Source organism: Salmo salar, chromosome 22, assembly GCF_965601325.2.
Source record: "Salmo salar chromosome 22, fSalSal1, whole genome shotgun sequence".
In the NCBI taxonomy this organism is placed as follows: domain Eukaryota; kingdom Metazoa; phylum Chordata; class Actinopteri; order Salmoniformes; family Salmonidae; genus Salmo; species Salmo salar.
In genome coordinates, this window is record NC_138312.1 from 32,400,144 (window position 1) to 32,420,359 (window position 20,216).

General features: G+C 44.9%; 1 protein-coding gene across 1 annotated transcript in view; it reads right to left on the reverse strand.

The window, feature by feature from the left end:
• The window catches only part of LOC106583144 (uncharacterized), a 32,559-nt gene that overhangs the window by 5,227 nt on the left and 7,116 nt on the right, over positions 1–20,216 (reverse strand). The window contains exons 2-5 of the mRNA XM_082967495.1: positions 3,741–3,917; positions 3,425–3,577; positions 2,991–3,060; positions 2,824–2,831 (exon numbers count right to left, since the gene is read on the reverse strand). Coding sequence (XP_082823621.1) covers positions 2,824–2,831; positions 2,991–3,060; positions 3,425–3,577; positions 3,741–3,917 — 408 coding nt within the window. The remainder of the gene's footprint in view (positions 1–2,823; positions 2,832–2,990; positions 3,061–3,424; positions 3,578–3,740; positions 3,918–20,216) is intronic.

Genomic DNA, 20,216 nt, shown 5'->3' on the forward strand with positions numbered 1-20,216 from the left:
AATCTTGTTTCTCATGGTCTGAGTCCTTTAGGTGCCTTTTAGCAAACTCCAAGCGGGCTGTCATGTGCCTTTTACTGAGGAGTGGCTTCCGTCTGGCCACTACCATAAAGGCCTGATTGGTGGAGTGCTGCAGAGATGGTTGTCCTTCTGGAAGGATCTCCCATCACCACAGAGAAACTCTGGAGCTCTGTCAGAGTGACCATTCGGGTCTTGGTCACCTCCCTGACCAAGGCCCTTCTCCCCCGATTACTCAATTTGTCCGGGCGGCCAGCTCTAGGAAGAGTCTTGGTGGTTACATACTTCTTCCATTTAAGAATGATTGAGGCCACTGTGTTTTTGGAGACCTTCAATGCTGCAGAAATGTTTTGGTAACCTTCCCCAAAAGGGTACCCCAGAGCTCTACGGACAATTCCTTCGACATCATGGCTTGTTTTTTGTTCTGACATGCATTGTCAACTGTGGCATCTTATACAGACAGGTGTGTGCCTTTCCAAATCATGTCCAATCAATTTAATTTACCACAGGTGGACTCCAGTCAAGTTGTAGAAACATCTCAAGGATGATCAGTGGAAACAGGATGCACCTGAGCTCAATTTCGAGTCCCATAGCAAAGGGTTTGAATAATTAATATTTTTAATACATTTCTAAAAACCTGTTTTCATTTTGTCATTATGGGGTATTTGTGTGTAGATTGATGAGGGGTGAAAAAACGATTTAACCAATTTTAGAATAAGGCTGTAATGTAACAAAATCCAGAAAAAGGAAGGGGACTGAATACTTTCCGAATGCACTGTATATAGGACCCTCAGCTCTCAGCAAATGGTCACTTATACAGCAAATACACTGCTAAAAAAAATAAAGGGAACACTAAAATAACACATCCTAGATCTGAATGAATGAAATAATCTTATTAAATACTTTTTTCTTTACATAGTTCAATGTGCTGACAACAAAATCACACAAAAATAATCAATGGAAATCCAATTTATCAACCCATGGAGGTCTGGAGTTGGAGTCACACTCAAAATTAAAGTGGAAAACCACACTACAGGCTGATCCAACTTTGATGTAATGTCCTTAAAACAAGTCAAAATGAGGCTCAGTAGTGTGTGTGGCCTCCACGTGCCTGTATGACCTCCCTACAACGCCTGGGCATGCTCCTGATGAGATGGCGGATGGTCTCCTGAGGGATCTCCTTCCAGACCTGGACTAAAGCATCCGCCAACTCCTGGACAGTCTGTGGTGCAACGTGGCGTTGGTGGATGGAGCGAGACATGATGTCCCAGATGTGCTCAATTGGATTCAGGTCTGGGGAACGGGCGGGCCAGTCCATAGCATCAATGCCTTCCTCTTGCAGGAACTGCTGACACACTCCAGCCACATGAGGTCTAGCATTGTCTTGCATTAGGAGGAACCCAGGGCCAACCGCACCAGCATATGGTCTCACAAGGGGTCTGAGGATCTCATCTCGGTACCTAATGGCAGTCAGGCTACCTCTGGCGAGCACATGGAGGGCTGTGCGCCCCCCCAAAGAAATGCCACCCCACACCATGACTGACCCACCGCCAAACCGGTCATGCTGGAGGATGTTGCAGGCAGCAGAACGTTCTCCACGGCATCTCCAGACTCTGTCACGTCTGTCACATGTGCTCAGTGTGAACCTGCTTTCATCTGTGAAGAGCACAGGGCGCCAGTGGCGAATTTGCCAATCTTGGTGTTCTCTGGCAAATGCCAAACGTCCTGCACGGTGTTGGGCTGCAAGCACAACCCCCACCTGTGGACGTCGGGCCCTCATACCACCCTCATGGAGTCTGTTTCTGACCATTTGAGCAGACACATGCACATTTGTGGCCTGCTGGAGGTCATTTTGCAGGGCTCTGGCAGTGCTCCTCTGGCTCCTCCTTGCACAAAGGCGGAGGTAGCGGTCCTGCTGCTGGGTTGTTGCCCTCCTACGGCCTCCTCCACGTCTCCTGATGTACTGGCCTGTCTCCTGGTAGCGCCTCCATGCTCTGGACACTACGCTGACAGACACAGCAAACCTTCTTGCCACAGCTCGCATTGATGTGCCATCCTGGATGAGCTGCACTACCTGAGCCACTTGTGTGGGTTGTAGACTCCGTCTCATGCTACCACTAGAGTGAAAGCACCGCCAGCATTCAAAAGTGACCAAAACATCAGCCAGGAAGCATAGGAACTGAGAAGTGGTCTGTGGTCCCCACCTGCAGAACCACTCCTTTATTGGGGGTGTGTTGCTAATTGCCTATAATTTCCACCTGTTGTCTATTCCATTTGCACAACAGCATGTGAAATTTATTGTCAATCAGTGTTGCTTCCTAAGTGGATAGTTTGATTTCACAGAAGTGTGATTGACTTGTAGTTACATTGTGTTGTTTAAGTGTTCCCTTTATTTTTTTGAGCAGTGTATATCATAGGTCAGTCTCTGAAGTCATTTCTTTGTTAATTTGGGCTCTGATCTCCAAGACAAAATCTAGACTTGACGATTGTTAAAGCAACCTGATTGGTCTCTATACATCAGGTAGCATCTTGCATGTGAATAAACTCCACGAAGGCGAAACCTCTGCTTATACCTAGAGACAGCATCCAAATATAGATGGGAGTTGTGCTTTGGAATAACATTCATACTCTGTCACAATCTGCTTCACAACTCATTACACGTGAAACAGTGGGATATTTATTTTGAAGAGGGAAGATGACAGTGCTTGGACCACACTTGTATTATTGCGACTCAAAGATGATAAGATAAAATGTGATGTAAAATGTTTTAACAAACAGGGACAAGTTCCCACCCTCACCTGGTCTCACAATCTCATCTAAAAACAATCCACAAAACAAAAGACCCACTGGTTTAGGTGTGATGAAGGTTCCTTTGCTATGGCAAATATGATTGATATCGTAGACATGGTGGCGTGTGTAGGGTGGTGGTGCGTGTGGAGCTGAATGAATCGGAGATTCCAGACAACAACTCTCACATGTCCTCTTCTTCATCAGCCGGATATCCACAGGCTGGGATCCCTGCAGCTGCTCAAGAGCAGCCCAGATCTGAAACACAGGAGGGGGACTTTCAGTGGGCCATAGTTCACCATATTCAAGAGAGGTCACAGTCCACAATGTATGTTTCTTATTTTACACATCAATACAGCATATGGCAGCTCTTTTAAGCATGTATTATTAGTAGTTAAATCAACGTGTGGTTAGGAATATAGATGACCTATACACTAGGCTACCTGGGCGGCAGGGTAGCCTAGTGGTTAGAGTGTTGGGCTAGTAACCGAAAGGTTGCAAGTTTGAATCCTCGTGCTGACAAGGTACAACTCCGTCGTTCTGTTCCTAGGCTGTGTTGAAAATAAGAATTTGTTCTTAACTGACTTGCCTATTTAATTAAAGGTAAAAAAAATAAACCTACATCTTCCTCTTTGATCTGGAGGGACAGGCCTCTGAGCATGATGGCCTTGCTCTCCTCCTCCCCTCGCTCCATCTTGTTATCTTGCTGTTGATAATCGTCATCAGACAGATAGCCATCTTCAGACCTGTCACTGTTGTGATGCATTCGCCCTCTCTGCAAGAAGAACAGTTGTCAACTGAAGAGGGCATGCAAGACTACATAGGGGAACGACAACAACTCTTCTTGGAAAACAGCCCGCTGCATTTCAGATGTTGTTTTTTTATGAATGCATGCCCAAGGTCAATAAAATCTCCATGAATGGAACTAGATTCCTCACCTCAGGGTTGTCTCTATCTCTGCACTCATCATATCGGTCAGTGTCTCTCATCACTCCAGCTATGATCATAATCCCACTCTGGGTCTCTGTCCAGTCTTTCATGCCACTCTGGGTCATCTCGCCACCGGTCTGACTCTGCCCTCCCACTACGCTCACTGACCTCCCACTACGCCAGGCCTTAGAACATAAACACACAGGGTAACATTATTCACATTACGTATTCAGCTAATACATTCCTAGAAAATTGCATGTCCGAAGAAGGGTGCATTGCATCTAGACATTCAGGGGGTAGCTACCACACATCACCGTTTTCTTTTCCTACTCATTTAGCTCCAGAGTAAGGTATAAAGGTTGGGAAAAATCTCACCTCTTATCAGCTTCCATGTTTCACTGCTGAACAGCTACAGCCAAACTTACAAATAAATTGTGGGGACGCAACATTTATTTTGAAACGTCTATTGTTGAAAGGCCTACAAATAGTTCAAAACACAACTAGCTACTACTAGGGTGTTAGGTGACGTGATAAATAACAGAAGTTATGCGAGAATCCCCCCAAAAATGCAATAAACAAATCTGTTTTCACTAATTGTCAATAATTTTGTCATCAAAATACCTAATAAATCATTTGAAAATATTAATGTGGCAATTGTTACCCATGTCTAAAAATCCCAATACTGTACATTATGATATTTACGCAATATGAGCCCAAATATAAAGCAAGTGCCCTGCTAAGAAAGTTCAAATCTGTGGGAAAGGCCTTTTTGTGAAACCCCCGAAATCGGTGTGTTCACTTATGGTCTTTGTGATGGGTATTCCTAAACCTATCAGAGTAAGATCAATGTGAGATTGTATTGCCAAGAACTACGTCATCAGACATCTTTTGACAGGCAAATACATTTTTTTATTTAACTAGGCAATTAAGGTAAGATCAAATTCTTATTTACAATGACTGCCTAGGAACAGTGGGTTAACTGCCTTGCTCAGGGGCAGAATAACAGATTTTTACCTTGTCATTTCGAGGATTCAATCTAACAACCTTTTGGTTACTGGCCCAATGCTCTAACCACTAGGCTACCTGCCACCCCAAATACATGAAGCAACTTTTTATTGACAGGGTAGAGTTGATATTGCATAGGATTTTCCTTTCTATATTATATGTATGGACTTTAAGTTTATGTCAATCAATGCGGAAAGAGGAAAGCTTTTTGTTTTATTTTGTAAGGACTGCAACATAGATCTTGTATTCGTTCTAGAAACACATTCATGAAAAGAGAACTATAAATCTGGGAAAAATCAGTGGGGCAGTGACATTTTCTTGGCCCATGGGACTAATCATTCAGGTGGGGTTGCAATTTTAGCACACAATTTCAAAGGGAAGTTTTTGTTTACTCAAATGGACACCAATGGACACTGGCTAGTAGCATTCATCAAATACATGAACAGATTATTTGAGTTGTGTAATGTATAAGAATACTGTTCTAGTCCTTCAAATTACTTACTTCTAGAGGAAATTGAGGACATTTTTAAAAGTCTTCTGAGAAAATATCCATCCAGTCAGGTTGTAGTTGGTTGGTATTTTAATATGGTTTATTATAATGAGACTGATAGATTACCCCATAAAATCAAATCAAATTAAATCAAATTTTATTTGTCACATGCGCCAAATACAACAAATTGGTGAATTTCTGCCAAAGCCTGGACTTAATTGACATGTGAAGAGTAAAAAAAATCCTGGAGATAAACAGTACCCAAGGAGTAATAGAAATCGTTCACTACAATCAAGAATTGACTTGTGGGTGATAACCTCTAGTCTTGAGCCCAACACCGTAGAAGTAAAAATACTGCCTGCAGTTCTGACTCATCATAAAGTCATATGGCTGACTGTAAGAATGTGCAGTAATGATGATGAGAAATACTCTGGTGGCTATTGGAAATTAAATAACTAATTGTATTGCATGATGATTTAATTAAAAAAAAAAAAAAATCTAATTTCTGGCCTCCTGAGTGGTGCAGGGGTCTAAGGCACTGGTTCTCAATCCTGGTCCTGGGGACCCAAAGGGCTGCACATTTTTGTTTTTGCCCTAGCACTACACAGCTGATTCAAATTATCAACTCATTATGAGGCTTTGATGAATTGAATCAGGTGTGTAGTGTGAGAGCAAAAATAAAAATGTGCACCCCTTTGGGTCCCCCGGACCAGGATTGGGAACCACTGGTCTAAGGCACTGCATCACAGTGCTAGCTGTGCCACTAGAGATTCTGGGTTCGAGCTCTGTTGCAGCCGGCCGTGACCGGGAGACCTGTGGGGCGGCGCACAATTGGGCCAGGGTCGTCCGGGTTAGGGGAGGGTTTGACCGGCAGGGATGTCCTTGTCCCTTCACACACTAGCGACTCCTGTGGCGGGCCAGGTACACGGTCGCCAGGTGTACGGTGTTTCCTCCGACACATTGGTGCGGCTGGCTTGCGGGTTAAGTGGGCATTGTATCAAGAAGCAGTGTGGCTTGGTTGGGTTGTGTTTCGTACGGCTCTCAACCGGGAGTTGCAGCGATGAGACAAGACTGTAACTACCAATTGGATACCATGAAAATGGGGGTAAAAAGGCGTAAAAATATATATATTATTATAAATAAATAAATTAAATGACAAAATAGAAGAGAAAAAAAAGAAGAAAAAAATCTAATTTCTGTTTACTGGAATGTACAGTGAGGGAAAAAAGTATTTGATCCCCTGCTGATTTTGTACGTTTACCCACTGACAAAGAAATGATCAGTCTATAATTTTAATGGTAGGTTTATTTGAACAGTGAGAGACAGAATAACAAGAAAAAAATCCAGAAAAACGCATGTCAAAAAGGTTATAAATTGATTTGCATTTTAATGAGGGAAATAAGTATTTGACCCCCTCTCAATCAGAAAGATTTCTGGCTCCCAGGTGTCTTTTATACAGGTAACGAGCTGAGATTAGGAGCACACTCTTAAAGGGAGTGCTCCTAATCTCAGTTTGTTACCTGTATAAAAGACACCTGTCCACAGAAGCAATCAATCAATCAGATTCCACACTCTCCACCATGGCCAAGACCAAAGAGCTCTCCAAGGATGTCAGGGACAAGATTGTAGACCTACACAAGGCTGGAATGGGCTACAAGACCATCGCCAAGCAGCTTGGTGAGAAGGTGACAACAGTTGGTGCGATTATTCACAAATGGAAGAAACACAAAAGAACTGTCAATCTCCCTCGGCCTGGGGCTCCATGCAAGATCTCACCTCGTGGAGTTGCAATGATCATGAGAACGGTGAGGAATCAGCCCAGAACTACACAGGAGGATCTTGTCAATGATCTCAAGGCAGCTGGGAACATAGTCACCAGAAAACAATTGGTAACACACTACGCCGTGAAGGACTGAATTTCTGCTGCGCCCGCAAGGTCCCCCTGCTCAAGAAAGCACATATACATGCCCGTCTGAAGTTTGCCAATGAACATCTGAATGATTCAGAGGACAACTGGTTGAAAGTGTTGTGGTCAGATGAGACCAAAATGGAGCTCTTTGGCATCAACTCAACTAGCCGTGTTTGGAGGAGGAGGAATGCTGCCTATGACCCCAAGAACACCACCCCCACTGTCAAACATGGAGGTGGAAACATTATGCTTTGGGGGTGTTTTTCCTGCTAAGGGGACAGGACAACTTCACCGCATCAAAGGGATGATGGACGGGGCCACGTACCATCAAATCTTGGGTGAGAACCTCCTTCCCTCAGCCAGGGCATTGAAAATGGGTCGTGGATGGGTATTCCAGCATGACAATGACCCAAAACACACGGCCAAGGCAACAAAGGAGTGGCTCAAAAAGAAGCACATTAATGTCCTGGAGTGGCCTAGCCAGTCTCCAGAACTTAATCCCATAGAAAATCTGTGGAGGGAGCTGAAGGTTTGAGTTGCCAAACGTCAACCTCGAAACCTTTATGACTTGGAGAAGATCTGCAAAGAGGAGTGGGACAAAATCCCTCCTGAGATGTGTGCAAACCTGGTGGCTAACTACAAGAAACGTCTGACCTCTGTGATTGCCAACAAGGGTTTTGCTACCAAGTACTAAGTCATGTTTTGCAGAGGGGTCAAATACTTATTTCCCTCATTAAAATGCAAATCAATTTATAACATTTTTGACATGTGTTTTTCAGGATGTTTTTGTTGTTGTTCTGTCTCTCATTGTTCAAATAAACCTACCATTAAAATTATAGACTGATCATTTCTTTGTCAGTGGGCAAATGTACAAAATCAGCAGAGGAACAAATACTTTTTTCCCTCACTGTAGCTACCTCTAATGCAGAATATGGGAAATTGTCACGATTCCCACCGACGGTGGCGCCCCCTCCTGCTCGGGTGGCGCTCGGCGGTCGTCGTCACCGGCCTATTAGCTGCCACCGATTCCCTTTTGCTTTTCCCTTTTTTTATTTTAGACACCTGTGGTCAATTAGCCATTAGAGGGGCTATTTAGTTTAGCTGGCCCGCTCCTTGTCGTGCGGGATTAATTAATGTTATCGACTGTCTTGTTCGTGTCGGCTTGGCATTGTCGCACCTTGTATTTATTCCCCTGTGTTTGGGAACTTTGTTTTTTCAAAGTGTTATTAAAAAACAACACTCCCTGTGCTCGTTGCTTCCTGCGCCTCATTCCTAACAACCCAACTACCAACGCCGTTACAGAATCCCGCACCATCATAAAGGCATGGAATCAGCGGAAGCAGCGGGCACTCCTCTGCCCTCGATGGAGGAACGCGTGCTCCATCACACGACAGTCCTACATCGCATCGGATCGGCAATGGACCAGATGATGGAGAGGATGGACCGATGGTTTCTCCAGGGGTGGTCAGAGGAGTGTTCAGGGAGGTGTCTAGGAGTTTCCATAGGTGCCACGTCGGTGGAAAGTCCAGACCAGGTGTCCACCGTGCGCATTCCCCCTGAATACGCCGATTTGGCGATCGCTTTTTGTAAAAAGAGGGCGACTAAATTACCACCTCATCGACAGGGGGATTGTGCGATAGATCTCCAGGTTAACGCTGCGCTTCCCGGGAGTCACGTGTACCCCTTGTCACAGGAGGAGACGGCGGCTATGGAGACATATGTCACGGAATCCCTGGGACAGGGGTACATTCGGCCCTCCATCTCACCCACTTCCTCAAGTTTCTTTTTTGTGAAGAAAAAGGAGGGAGGTCTGCGTCCGTGCATTGATTACCGAGGTCTAAATGCTATCACGGTGGGGTTTAGTTACCCACTACCTCTCATCGCTACGGCGGTGGAATCATTTCACGGAGCACAGTTCTTCACCAAACTGGATCTCAGGAGCGCTTATAATCTGGTGCGTATCAAGAAGGGAGATGAGTGGAAAACCGCCTTTAGTACCACATCAGGCCATTATGAGTACCTCGTCATGCCGTATGGGTTGAAAAATGCTCCAGCCGTTTTTCAATCCTTTGTTGACGAAATTCTCAGGGACCTGCACGGGCAGGGCGTGATTGTCTATATCGATGACATTCTGATATATTCCGCCACCCGCTCCGCGCATGTGTCCCTGGTGCGCAAGGTGCTTGGTAGACTGCTGGAGCATGACCTATACGTTAAGGCTGAGAAGTGTGAGTTTTCCAAACGAGCCGTCTCCTTTCTGGGTTATCGCATTTCCACCACGGGGGTGGTGATGGAGTGTGACCGCGTTAAGGCCGTGCGTAATTGGCCGACTCCAACCACGGTGAAGGAGGTGCAGCGGTTCTTAGGCTTTGCCAATTACTACCGGAGGTTTATCCGGGGTTTTGGCCAGGTAGCGGCTCCCATTACCTCACTGCTGAAGGGGGGGCCGGAGCGTTTGCGATGGTCGACGGAGGCGGACGGAGCCTTCAAGAAGTTGAAGACGCTGTTCACCGACGCACCCGTGTTGGCGCACCCGGACCCGTCTTTAGCGTTCGTAGTGGAGGTGGACGCATCCGAGGCTGGGGTGGGTGCCGTGCTATCACAGCGCTCGGGTACGCCATCGAAACTCCGCCCCTGCGCTTTCTTTTCAAAGAAGCTCAGTTCGGCGGAGCGTAACTACGATGTGGGGGACAGGGAGTTGCTAGCGGTGGTCAAAGCTCTGAGGGTGTGGCGGCACTGGCTTGAGGGGGCTAAACACCCCTTTCTCATCTGGACCGACCACCGAAACCTGGAGTACATCCGGGCAGCGAGGAGACTGAATCCACGTCAGGCGAGGTGGGCCATGTTCTTCGCCCGGTTTAGGTTTACCATCTCCTATAGACCGGGTTCCCTGAATACTAAGGCCGATGTGCTGTCCCATCTCTATTACACGGAGGACCGGCCCATCGATCCAACTCCCATCATTCCAGCGTCTAGGCTGGTGGCACCAGTTGTATGGGAGGTGGACGCGGACATCGAGCGGGCATTGGTGTTGGAACCTGCGCCTGCGCAGGTGCCCGTGGGGCGCATGTATGTGCCACTCGGTGTTCGTGATTGTTTGATTCGGTGGGCGCACACGCTACCTACTGCGGGTCATCCTGGTGAGGCGAGGACAGTGCGGAGTCTAAGGGGGAAGTACTGGTGGCCCACCTTGGCTAAGGACGTGAGGTCCTATGTCTCTTCCTGTTCGGTGTGTGCCCAGAGTAAGGCTCCTAGGCATCTACCGAGAGGGAAGTTACAGCCCCTCCCCGTTCCACAACGACCATGGTCGCACCTGTCCATCGACTTCTTGACAGATCTTCCCCCCTCTCAGGGGAACACGGCGATTCTGGTGGTTGTGGATCGGTTCTCTAAGTCCTGCCGTCTCCTCCCATTGCCCGGTCTCCCTACGGCCCTGCAGACTGCGGAGGCCCTATTTACCCACGTCTTCCGGCACTACGGGGTGCCGGAGGACATTGTCTCTGATCGAGGTTCCCAGTTCACATCCAGGGTCTGGAGAGCGTTTATGGAGCGGCTGGGGGTCTCGGTCAGTTTGACCTCCGGTTATCACCCCGAGAGCAATGGGCAGGCGGAGAGGGTGAACCAGGAGGTGGGCAGGTTCCTGAGGTCGTATTGCCAGGACCGGCCAGGGGAGTGGGCGAGGTATATTCCCTGGGCTGAATTAGCCCAGAACTCACTTCGCCACTCCTCTACTAACATATCACCCTTTCAGTGTGTGTTAGGTTACCAGCCGGTCCTGGCACCATGGCACCGGAGCCAGACCGAAGCTCCTGCGGTGGATGACTGGGTCCAGCACTCCAAGGAGACCTGGAGAGCCGTCCAGGACTCACTAAAGGAGGCCAGTGCGCGGCAGAAGAGGAGTGCTGACCGCCACCGCAGTGAGGCGCCCGTGTTCGCACCGGGAGACAGGGTCTGGCTCTCGACCCGGAACCTGCCCCTCCGCGTGCCCTGCCGGAAGCTGGGGCCTCAGTGTGTGGGGCCCTTCAAAGTCCTGAGGAGGATAAACGAGGTGTGTTATCGGTTGCAACTCCCTTCCTATTACCGTATTAACCCCTCGTTTCATGTGTCTCTCCTCAGGCCGGTGGTAGCTGGTCCCCTTCACGAAGATGAGGTGCCAGAGGTCCCTCCGCCCCCTCTGGACATCGGGGGGTCCCCGGCGTACAGCATACGGGCCATTCTGGACTCGAGACTCCGGGCGAGGGGCCTGCAGTACCTCGTGGACTGGGAGGGGTACGGCCCGGAGGAGAGGTGCTGGGTGCCGGCGGAGGACGTCCTGGACCCATCTATGTTGAGGGATTTCCACCACCTCCGTCCGGATCGCCCTGCGCCTCGCCCTCCGGGTCGACCTCGAGGCCGGTGTCGGCGCGCTGCGGGAGCCGCGCGTCAGGAGGGGGGTACTGTCACGATTCCCACCGACGGTGGCGCCCCCTCCTGCTCGGGTGGTGCTCGGCGGTCGTCGTCACCGGCCTATTAGCTGCCACCGATTCCCTTTTGCTTTTCCCTTTTTTTTAAATTTTAGACACCTGTGGTCAATTAGCCATTAGAGTGGCTATTTAGTTTAGCTGGCCCGCTCCTTGTCGTGCGGGATTAATTATTGTTATCGACTATCTTGTTCTTATCGGCTTGGCATTGTCGCACCTTGTATTTATTCCCCTGTGTTTGGGAACTTAGTTTTTTCAAAGTGTTATTAAAAAACAACACTCCCTATGCTCGTTGCTTCCTGCGCCTCATTCCTAACAACCCGACTACCAACGCCGTTACAGAAATATTGGGAACTGCTGAAATTTGAAGGCATTACATTCCAGGCCAGAGAGATCAAGATATCCCAACTGGCGGATGACACCGTGAAAAATGTGTCACAAGTAAAATTAGCATTGGATATTGTGATGCAGTTCTCCAAAATCTCAGGTTTGGTATTAAATCCTTCCAAATGTGAGATGTTTATTCTGAAAGTAGCTGTCAATCCAGCAGATGGTAACATCTCTGAAAAAGATACTGTAACCTACCTCGGTGTAAAGATCATTCACAGTCTTAAGATTTTTGGTGATCTTAATTTGAATCCTGTAACTGAATCTATCAAAAGAAGTATCCTCATGGTTAGGGAGGGATATATGTCTTCAATGGAGGGTGCTTTTATCCAAAGCTGAGGGGCTATCTTGTGCATCCTATCTTTTTTCATCTACTGACATTCCCAAATCCACTTGCTGTACCTGAGATAGGCCATTGTACAACTTCATATGGAAAAACAAGCCACATAAGATAAACTGGGTTAAAAGGTACTTTAAAAAATCCTCATAGTTTCTGGAATATTATACCTCATTTGGTTAAGTTTGGAGGGCTTCATTTTTTACTACAATGTCCATATATTCTGGGTAAACTTCCTGTGAAATTGGTGGCCTTTCACAAACAGGCTTTAATGTGCTGGGCTTTTCTGTATTAACACAACTTTTCACTTCATACAGTATATGTTTTATATGGAATAATGGGTCTATATGACATAGAAACAAAATGTTATTTTACCGTAACTGGTTCTCGAAAAAACATTGTCCTTGTCAGCCAATGAAAAATGCACTCTTGCAACAGGACAGCCAGTGAAAAATGCGCTCTTGCAACAGGACAGCCAGTGAAAAATGCACTCTTGCAACATCTGCATAGTGCGGATCCCAGCCTATTGAATAAAAGTGGGGCTTTTGATACACTTAAAGGGGCAATCTGTAGTTGCTACATCCATTTTTGGATTTATAAATTATATATATTAATGTAAAGATATAATGTAATCATAATATTATATGTAGTAGAAAGCGATGGGTTAGAAGAAGCCTAAATAACCAACCCATAAAGTAAAATTTAACATCCATATTTGGCCAGCTATGTAAACTTTAACATTGGTTTATCCTGCAATAGATGTTCAATTGGTAACATACATTTGTGTATTCTTCTAATGCCTCTTAAGTGGAAAGTAATCGAAAAAGTAACTGAAAGGAATCAGATTACGTTACTGAGTTTGGTTAATCCAAAAATTGTGTTACTGATGACAATTTTGGACAGGTAACTAGTAACTGTAATGGATTACATTTAGAAAGTAACCAACCCAACCCTAATGACAACACAGCATGGTAGCAACACAACATGACAACAACATGGTAGCAACACAGCATGGCAGCAGCACAACATGGTAGCAGCATAAAATATGGTACAAATGTTATTGGGCACAGACAACAGCACAAAGGGCAAGAAGGTAGAGACAACAATACATCACGCGAAGCAGCCACAACTGTCAGTAAGAGTGTCCATGATTGAGTCTTTGAACAAAGAGATTGAGATAAAACTGTCCAGTTTGAGTGTTTTTTTTGCAGCTCGTTCCAGTCACTAGCTGCAGCGAATTGAAAAGAGGAGCGACCCAGGGATGTGTGTGCTTTGGGGACCTTTAACAGAATGTGACTGGCAGAACGGGTGTTGTATGTGGAGGATGAGGGCTGCAGTAGGTATGTCAGATAGGGGGAAGTGAGGCCTAAGTTTTCTAAATAAGCATCAACCGGTGGGTCTTGCGACAGGTATACAGAGATGACCAGTTTACAGAGGAGTATAGAGTGCAGTGATGTGTCATATAAGGAGCATTGGTGGCTAATCTGGCCGAATGGTAAAGAACATCTAGCCGCTCGAGAGCACCCTTACCTGCCGACCTATGAATTACGTCTCTGTAATCTAGCATGGTAGGAGGTGGTAGGTCTGGTGAAGTTCTCGAAGGCCGAGGCTTGCCCGAGGGTCAGGATAAAGATGAGTCTGTGACAGGAGTGAAGTTTTTGGAAAAAATTGACCCTTGTCTTTTGGCTGATCCATTTGTGGTTTAAGGGTGGGTGAAAACAGAGTTGGGTTCTGTGGAATCAGTGAGGGTAACCAGAAGTGGTCTTGTGATAATTGTTTGTGTTTCTGCTGGTCAGAGGGAGAAGGCGCTCTGCGATAAACGAATGGGGGAAAGAAATGTGAATTGTTTCGCTCTCAAGAAAAGGGCACTATTGAAAGGAGTGATTACTGGGGTAGCAGTAAATGTAAAAGTTGACCAACTGAAGGGGAAGATTCCCGCTGTTTGTGATGCTCATTGTTTGGTATGACGCAGACAGGGTGGCAAGAGTGGTGAAACAGAAGAGTCATTGTCTGTTCTTTTGAGTTTTGATGTTGAGTCTTTGCCCGACAAAGTGATGTTAGGCTATATAAGTTATCCTGTACATGCTTTTGTACCGAATACATTATGTTGTTACAGGTGTCAAGCTTATGGGCATGTTGCAGTAGTGTGTAGGAGGGAGGTTCCTAGGTGTGAGAAGTGTGCAGAAGGGCATGAGACAAAGGAATGTGTAGCATTCCTGAGAGGAGTGGTGTGAGTAGTAGATCTGTACCAGTACAGAGAGAGAGGCTAACAAGTGATATATGTTTCAGTAAGATTGGATTTTTAGCATTTATAGCAATGGTTATCAACTGTACTGAAGGTATGGAACATAAGTCACAGAGGCGGCAGGTAGCCTAGTGGTTAGAGGGTTGGACTATTAACTGAAAGGTTGCAAGATTGAATCCCTGAGCTGACAAGGTAAAAATATGTCGTTCTGCCCCTGAACAAGGCAGTTAACCCACTGTTCCTAGGCCGTCATTGTAAATAAGAATTTGTTCTTAACTGCCTTGCCTAGTTAAATAAAGTAAAGAAATATATTTTTAAAAACTTGGGGAAAATAGTGGTATGTGTTAATTGTAGGGGTGCCCATGGGGCTGGGGATCAGAAATGTCCTGTGTGAGAGGTTTGCATGGTTAGAATAGTGCAGAAGTTGTCATATGCTGATTCAGTGAACAAAGTAGAGGGGGGGGGGGGATCCTGAGAGGAGTGATGTGAGAAGTAGATCTGTACCAGTACAGAGAGATAGGCCAACAAGTGATATATGTTTCAGTAAGATTGGATTTTTAGCATTTATAGCAATGGTTATCAACTGTACTGAAGGGATGGAATATAAGTCGCAGAAAATTGAGGTTGTGGTGGCAGCTGCAGAGAAGTATTTAGGTATGCGAGACTTGACATCAGAAGAGTTACAGGGTGTGTTAAGTAGTGATGTCCCATCCTGTCAGGTTGTTGGCATGAGGTAGGACTAAATATATTTAAATAGTGGAGTAGGGTGTTGTTATTTTTATTTTCATTGTTTATTTTTGTAACAATTTGTGAGTATAGTGTTAGATGGTAGGGTATTTGTTTATTTATTTTTCAAGCGAAGTATAAGGGAATTGTAATCCAGTCTAGTAGGTGGCGGTAATGCAACATATTGGATGCCAACCACCATTAAACCTCATCGAAGAAGAAGAAGTAGCATGGGTAGGATGTGTGGTGGTTAATTTCTTTACTATCAAATGAGGAGAGACAAACGTATTACACAAGTCAGAGTTATACTTAAACTAAATCTTTATTAGTGAGAGCTTTGCAATAGCAATGGCTTGTCGAAGAATCACCGTTTCTGATGATCCGTTGAGAGCGGCGAGACAAAAGTACAAAGGTCTTTTATAGCCAAGATCCACCCCCTAGTCGACATAACAAACCACAGATGTTTTGAACGGGTCACAAGGTGAGACTTTTTAAATGAGAAAGGAGTATCCCGTAGCCAGAAAGCATTCGCTATAAATTATCGTTCTGCTTGGTCCCTAAGACGAGGTTACAATCTCGTTCCTGGCACTTCATAGCACAAAAACACCAACTCATCAAGAGGCAAAAATCAAATGTCAACTCCAGATACTCCGATCTCAAGTAAAATCCCTTCTTGACCCCACTCCTGGACAAGCTCACTGAGGGGAGTGAGCCTCTAGGTCATACACTAACCCAGGATAAGTGCAACATCAGAGATGATATACAATGGTTCCAGACACTACCACACACATCCCCCAATGCCAAAGGAGGGAGTGACTGGCGCACAGACATTGTGGAGACAAGTAATTGGTTCCCCATTAATCACGCCATCGCTTCACATGGTTTAAGAATAGGTAGACACATTCACATATGAAGACAATGTTCCCTCCTGTCCTCTTCCCTTTCTGATATTTTGCATAGCACCAGGGACATATGAAAGACAAGCCTGACCTCTACCCTCAATGGGCCCCAGGTGACTGAGCCCCAGCTGAGAGAAGAAGTGCAACTGCCAACACCAGAGTCCAAAGGGATACATTCTAATAACAAGTATATCACATAAGCATATTATGCAGATAAGACATCTTAATTATCTATGTTACACAACTAATTCTGATTCTTCCGCCACAGATGGTCATCTGAATCAGGGTTAGTTTGGCAGCTGGGGGGAAAGAGGAGCGATTACGATAAAGGAAACCAAGTCTAGATTTAACCTTAGCCTGCAGCTTTGATATGTGCTGAGAGAAGGACAGTGTAGCGTCTAGCCATACTCCCAAGTACTTGTATGAGGTGACTACCTCAAGCTCTAAACCCTCAGAGGTAGTTATCACATAGCTAAGGGATCAACCCTACTCCTCGGCCAGAACGTCCAGTGTGCGCTCTGAACGCTCCGATAGCAAAACGCTCTGCATTTACGAACTGACAACACTCTGAATTTACCTAAGATTTTCATAAGATGTCTAGCTAGTAATTTGTTATGCTAGCAAGAGATTGCATAGCAACAGCATCAACTTCCGGTAGACAGGCAAAATGCTAGTACGCTCAACTGAATGTATACCGTTCGTTTAAAATATACTAAAATGAACTAACAGTATGTAGTATATACTCATGTAATTTACAGTATGTTAGTATGGGTATTTGAACACAGCTACTGTCTGAAGCAGTTTGCAGAGGCAACGAACCGGGTGAGAAGCAGCGCTGCGCGGCATTGTCTGTATTTTGCCAGTGCGAGTTTCTTGAGTGATTGTTTTATTCTTTCAAGTAAAAACGACCAGAATACAGTGGCTACAGCCCTACAATCGATAAAAACATAGCCAAATACAACTGAATTGAAAATGTGCCCCATCTGTCTCTTCTGTGCCTAGGCAAAAATTATTTGCTGCAGTTTATCCTCCCATCACCAGAGTAACTCATCAACACCAAAAACAACATTACAATGTAACCCAGGTGTAGGCCTACCTTATAAGTAAACAATGTTATTAGACTAGTAGCATTCTGTGTTACAGTTCCGACTTAGCGAGAAGTGTGGGTCAGTGTTACGCTATGTGTGATGAGGTGGGGGTGCTATGTGAGTGTGTGGAGATGCTGAGAAGTGTATCTGTGTCAGGCTGTGTGTGTTGGCGGTGGTGTATTAAGTATATCATTTGCATAAAGTTGTATAAAAAGTTGTATTCTAATTTCATTCATTGTTTAAAACTCTCAGTTTTGCATAAAGCATGAACATGTGTTAATATGACCACCCTATCCTAAATTATTGGGCTTATTTTACTGAAATATGTATTCCTTACTGCCTAATTTGCATATGAAGTGCTTAATTTTGATTTGTATAATGCATTTTAATGTAATATTTTTTTATTTATTTGAATCATCTATGTGTTCTACATCAGCCCTGAAAACGTCATAACAATATGACCATCCTATCTTGAAATATTGGACAAAACATGTTGAATTTAAGTATCCAGACAGGTGATTTGGTACCATTATTGCCAAGGGATTAAGAGTAGGCTGTCACACCAGCCTTCGCTTTGGCTCCCCCTCCTGTCCAGCTCAGGCGTTCGGCGTCGCCAAACCTCTAGCCGCTGCTGAACCTACTGCTGGCAAACGCCCTTCACTCATCAACCCTGGATTTGTCTCGTCATCATTACACACACCTGGTTCCAATCCCCAGTCTATCACTGTATATATACTCCCTCTCCCATTTGTCATTGTCGGTCATTGTAAATGTTACTTGTTTTCCTGAGAGGAATCTCTCCTACTATTTCCTGAGTACTTTATATTTTGCACTTTGGGTTCGCCCTGTGCCTTTTCGTTTATGAAGATATATTTTGAGCACAACAGCATTTGGTTTTCGTCCCGCTTTGTTCTATGGTGTTTAAATAAATTCAGTAGTTCTAAGCCTGCAACATAGGCATTTTTCCATTGACCCAGTTATATTCGACAAAACCAATGTCAAAAAGAATATATTAATTGCTACATGTGTAATGGAAGTGGCAGGGGTGGATTTTACTTTCGTTAAACTTTCTTCATTGCGACAAATTATGATGTAAACCGTATTTCTTTTAAAGAAATTATAATTGCCGAATAATTTTGAAGGTACGCAGGGCACGTGATGTCATCGCGAAACCATAAAGCGCCACTCCACATTTAATTCTAAAGGCCTACTCTGCTTGCAGAATTATTTTCAACTATAACAATTGTTTCTTGAACCGCTTCACCTTACCTTTCTGGTTGGCTGGCAAGTTTCACTATCCAATTATTTCAGATGTACAGGAGTGAAAGTTTCACCATGGCACGGACCATGGCGATATTTTGCCACGTGAGAATTATTAGAATAGGTCAAATATTTGCCAATTATTGCATTCTATCCATTCAGGCTTTCACGGGCTACCTGAGACATGAAACAGATACAGTGCCTTCAGAAAGTATTCACAGCCCTTGATTTATTCCACACTTTGTGACACAGTCGGAATTCAAAATGGATTCCATATATTTTTTTCTCTCACCCATCTACACACATGTTTTCAGAAGTGTTTGCTCATATATTGAAAATGAAATACAGAAATATCACTTTTACATAAGTATTCACACTCCTGGGTCAATACATGTTAGAATCATCTTTGGCAGCGATTACAGCTGTGATTCTTTCTGAATAAGTCTCTAAGAGCATTGCACACCTGGGTTGTGCAATATTTGCACGTTATTCTTTCTACAATTCTTCAACTCTGTGAAGATGGTTGTTGATCATTGCTAGACAGACATTTTCAAATCTTGCCATAGATTTTCAAGCCGATTTAAGTCAAAACTGTAGCTAGGCCACTCAGGAACATTCAATGTCATCTTGATAAACAACTCCAGTGTATATTTGGCCTTGTGTTTTAGGTTATTGTCCTGCTGAAAGGTGAATTTGTCTCCCAGGAACTTCTGTTATGAGACACCACCAAGCTTGAAAATATGAAGACTGGTACTCAGTGATGTGTTGTTGTGTTTGATTTGCCCCAAACATAACACTTTGTATTCAGGATCTAAAGTTAATTTCTTCACCACATTTTTTGCAGTTTTACTTTAGTGGCATATGTATGTTTTGGAATATTTTTTATTTTGTACAGGTTTCCTTCTTTTCACTCTGTCATGTAGGTTAGTATTGTGGAGTAACTACAATGTTGTTGATCCATCCTCAGCTTTCTCCTATCACAGCCATTAAACTCTGTAACTGTTTTAAAGTCGGCCTCCCGAGTGGCAAAGTTGTCTAAGGCACTGCATCGCGGTTGCTAGCTATGCCACTAGGGATCCTTGTTCGAGTCCAGGCAGGGTCGCAGCCGGCCGCGACCGGAAGACCCGTGGGGAGGTTCACAATTGGCCCAGCGTCGTCCGGGTTAGGAGAGGGTTTGGCTGGCAGGGATGTCCTTGTCCTCTAGCGACTCCTGTGGCGGGCCGGGCATATGCACGCTGACACGGTCGCCAGGTGTACGGTGTTTCCTCTGACACATTGGTGTGGCTGACTTCCGGGTTAAGCGGGCATTGTGTGAAGAAGCAGTGTGGCTTGGTTAGGTCGTGTTTCGGTCATTCAAAAATCATGTTAAACACTTATTTATTGACCTTTATTTCAACAGGAAGTCATATTGAGACTAAAGTATATTTTACAAACGAGCCCAATATATACAACAGACAAGTATATATACACATTTGCACATTATTAGTAAAAAAATTCTTCAAGCTCTGTCAAGTTGGTTGTTGATCATTGCTAGACAGACATTTTCCAGTCTTGCCATCGATTTAAGTCAAAACTGTAACTAGGTCACTCAGGAAAATTCAATGTCGTCTTGGTAAGCAACTACAGTGTATATTTGGCCTTGTGTTTTAGGTTATTGTCCTGCTAAAAGGTGAATTTG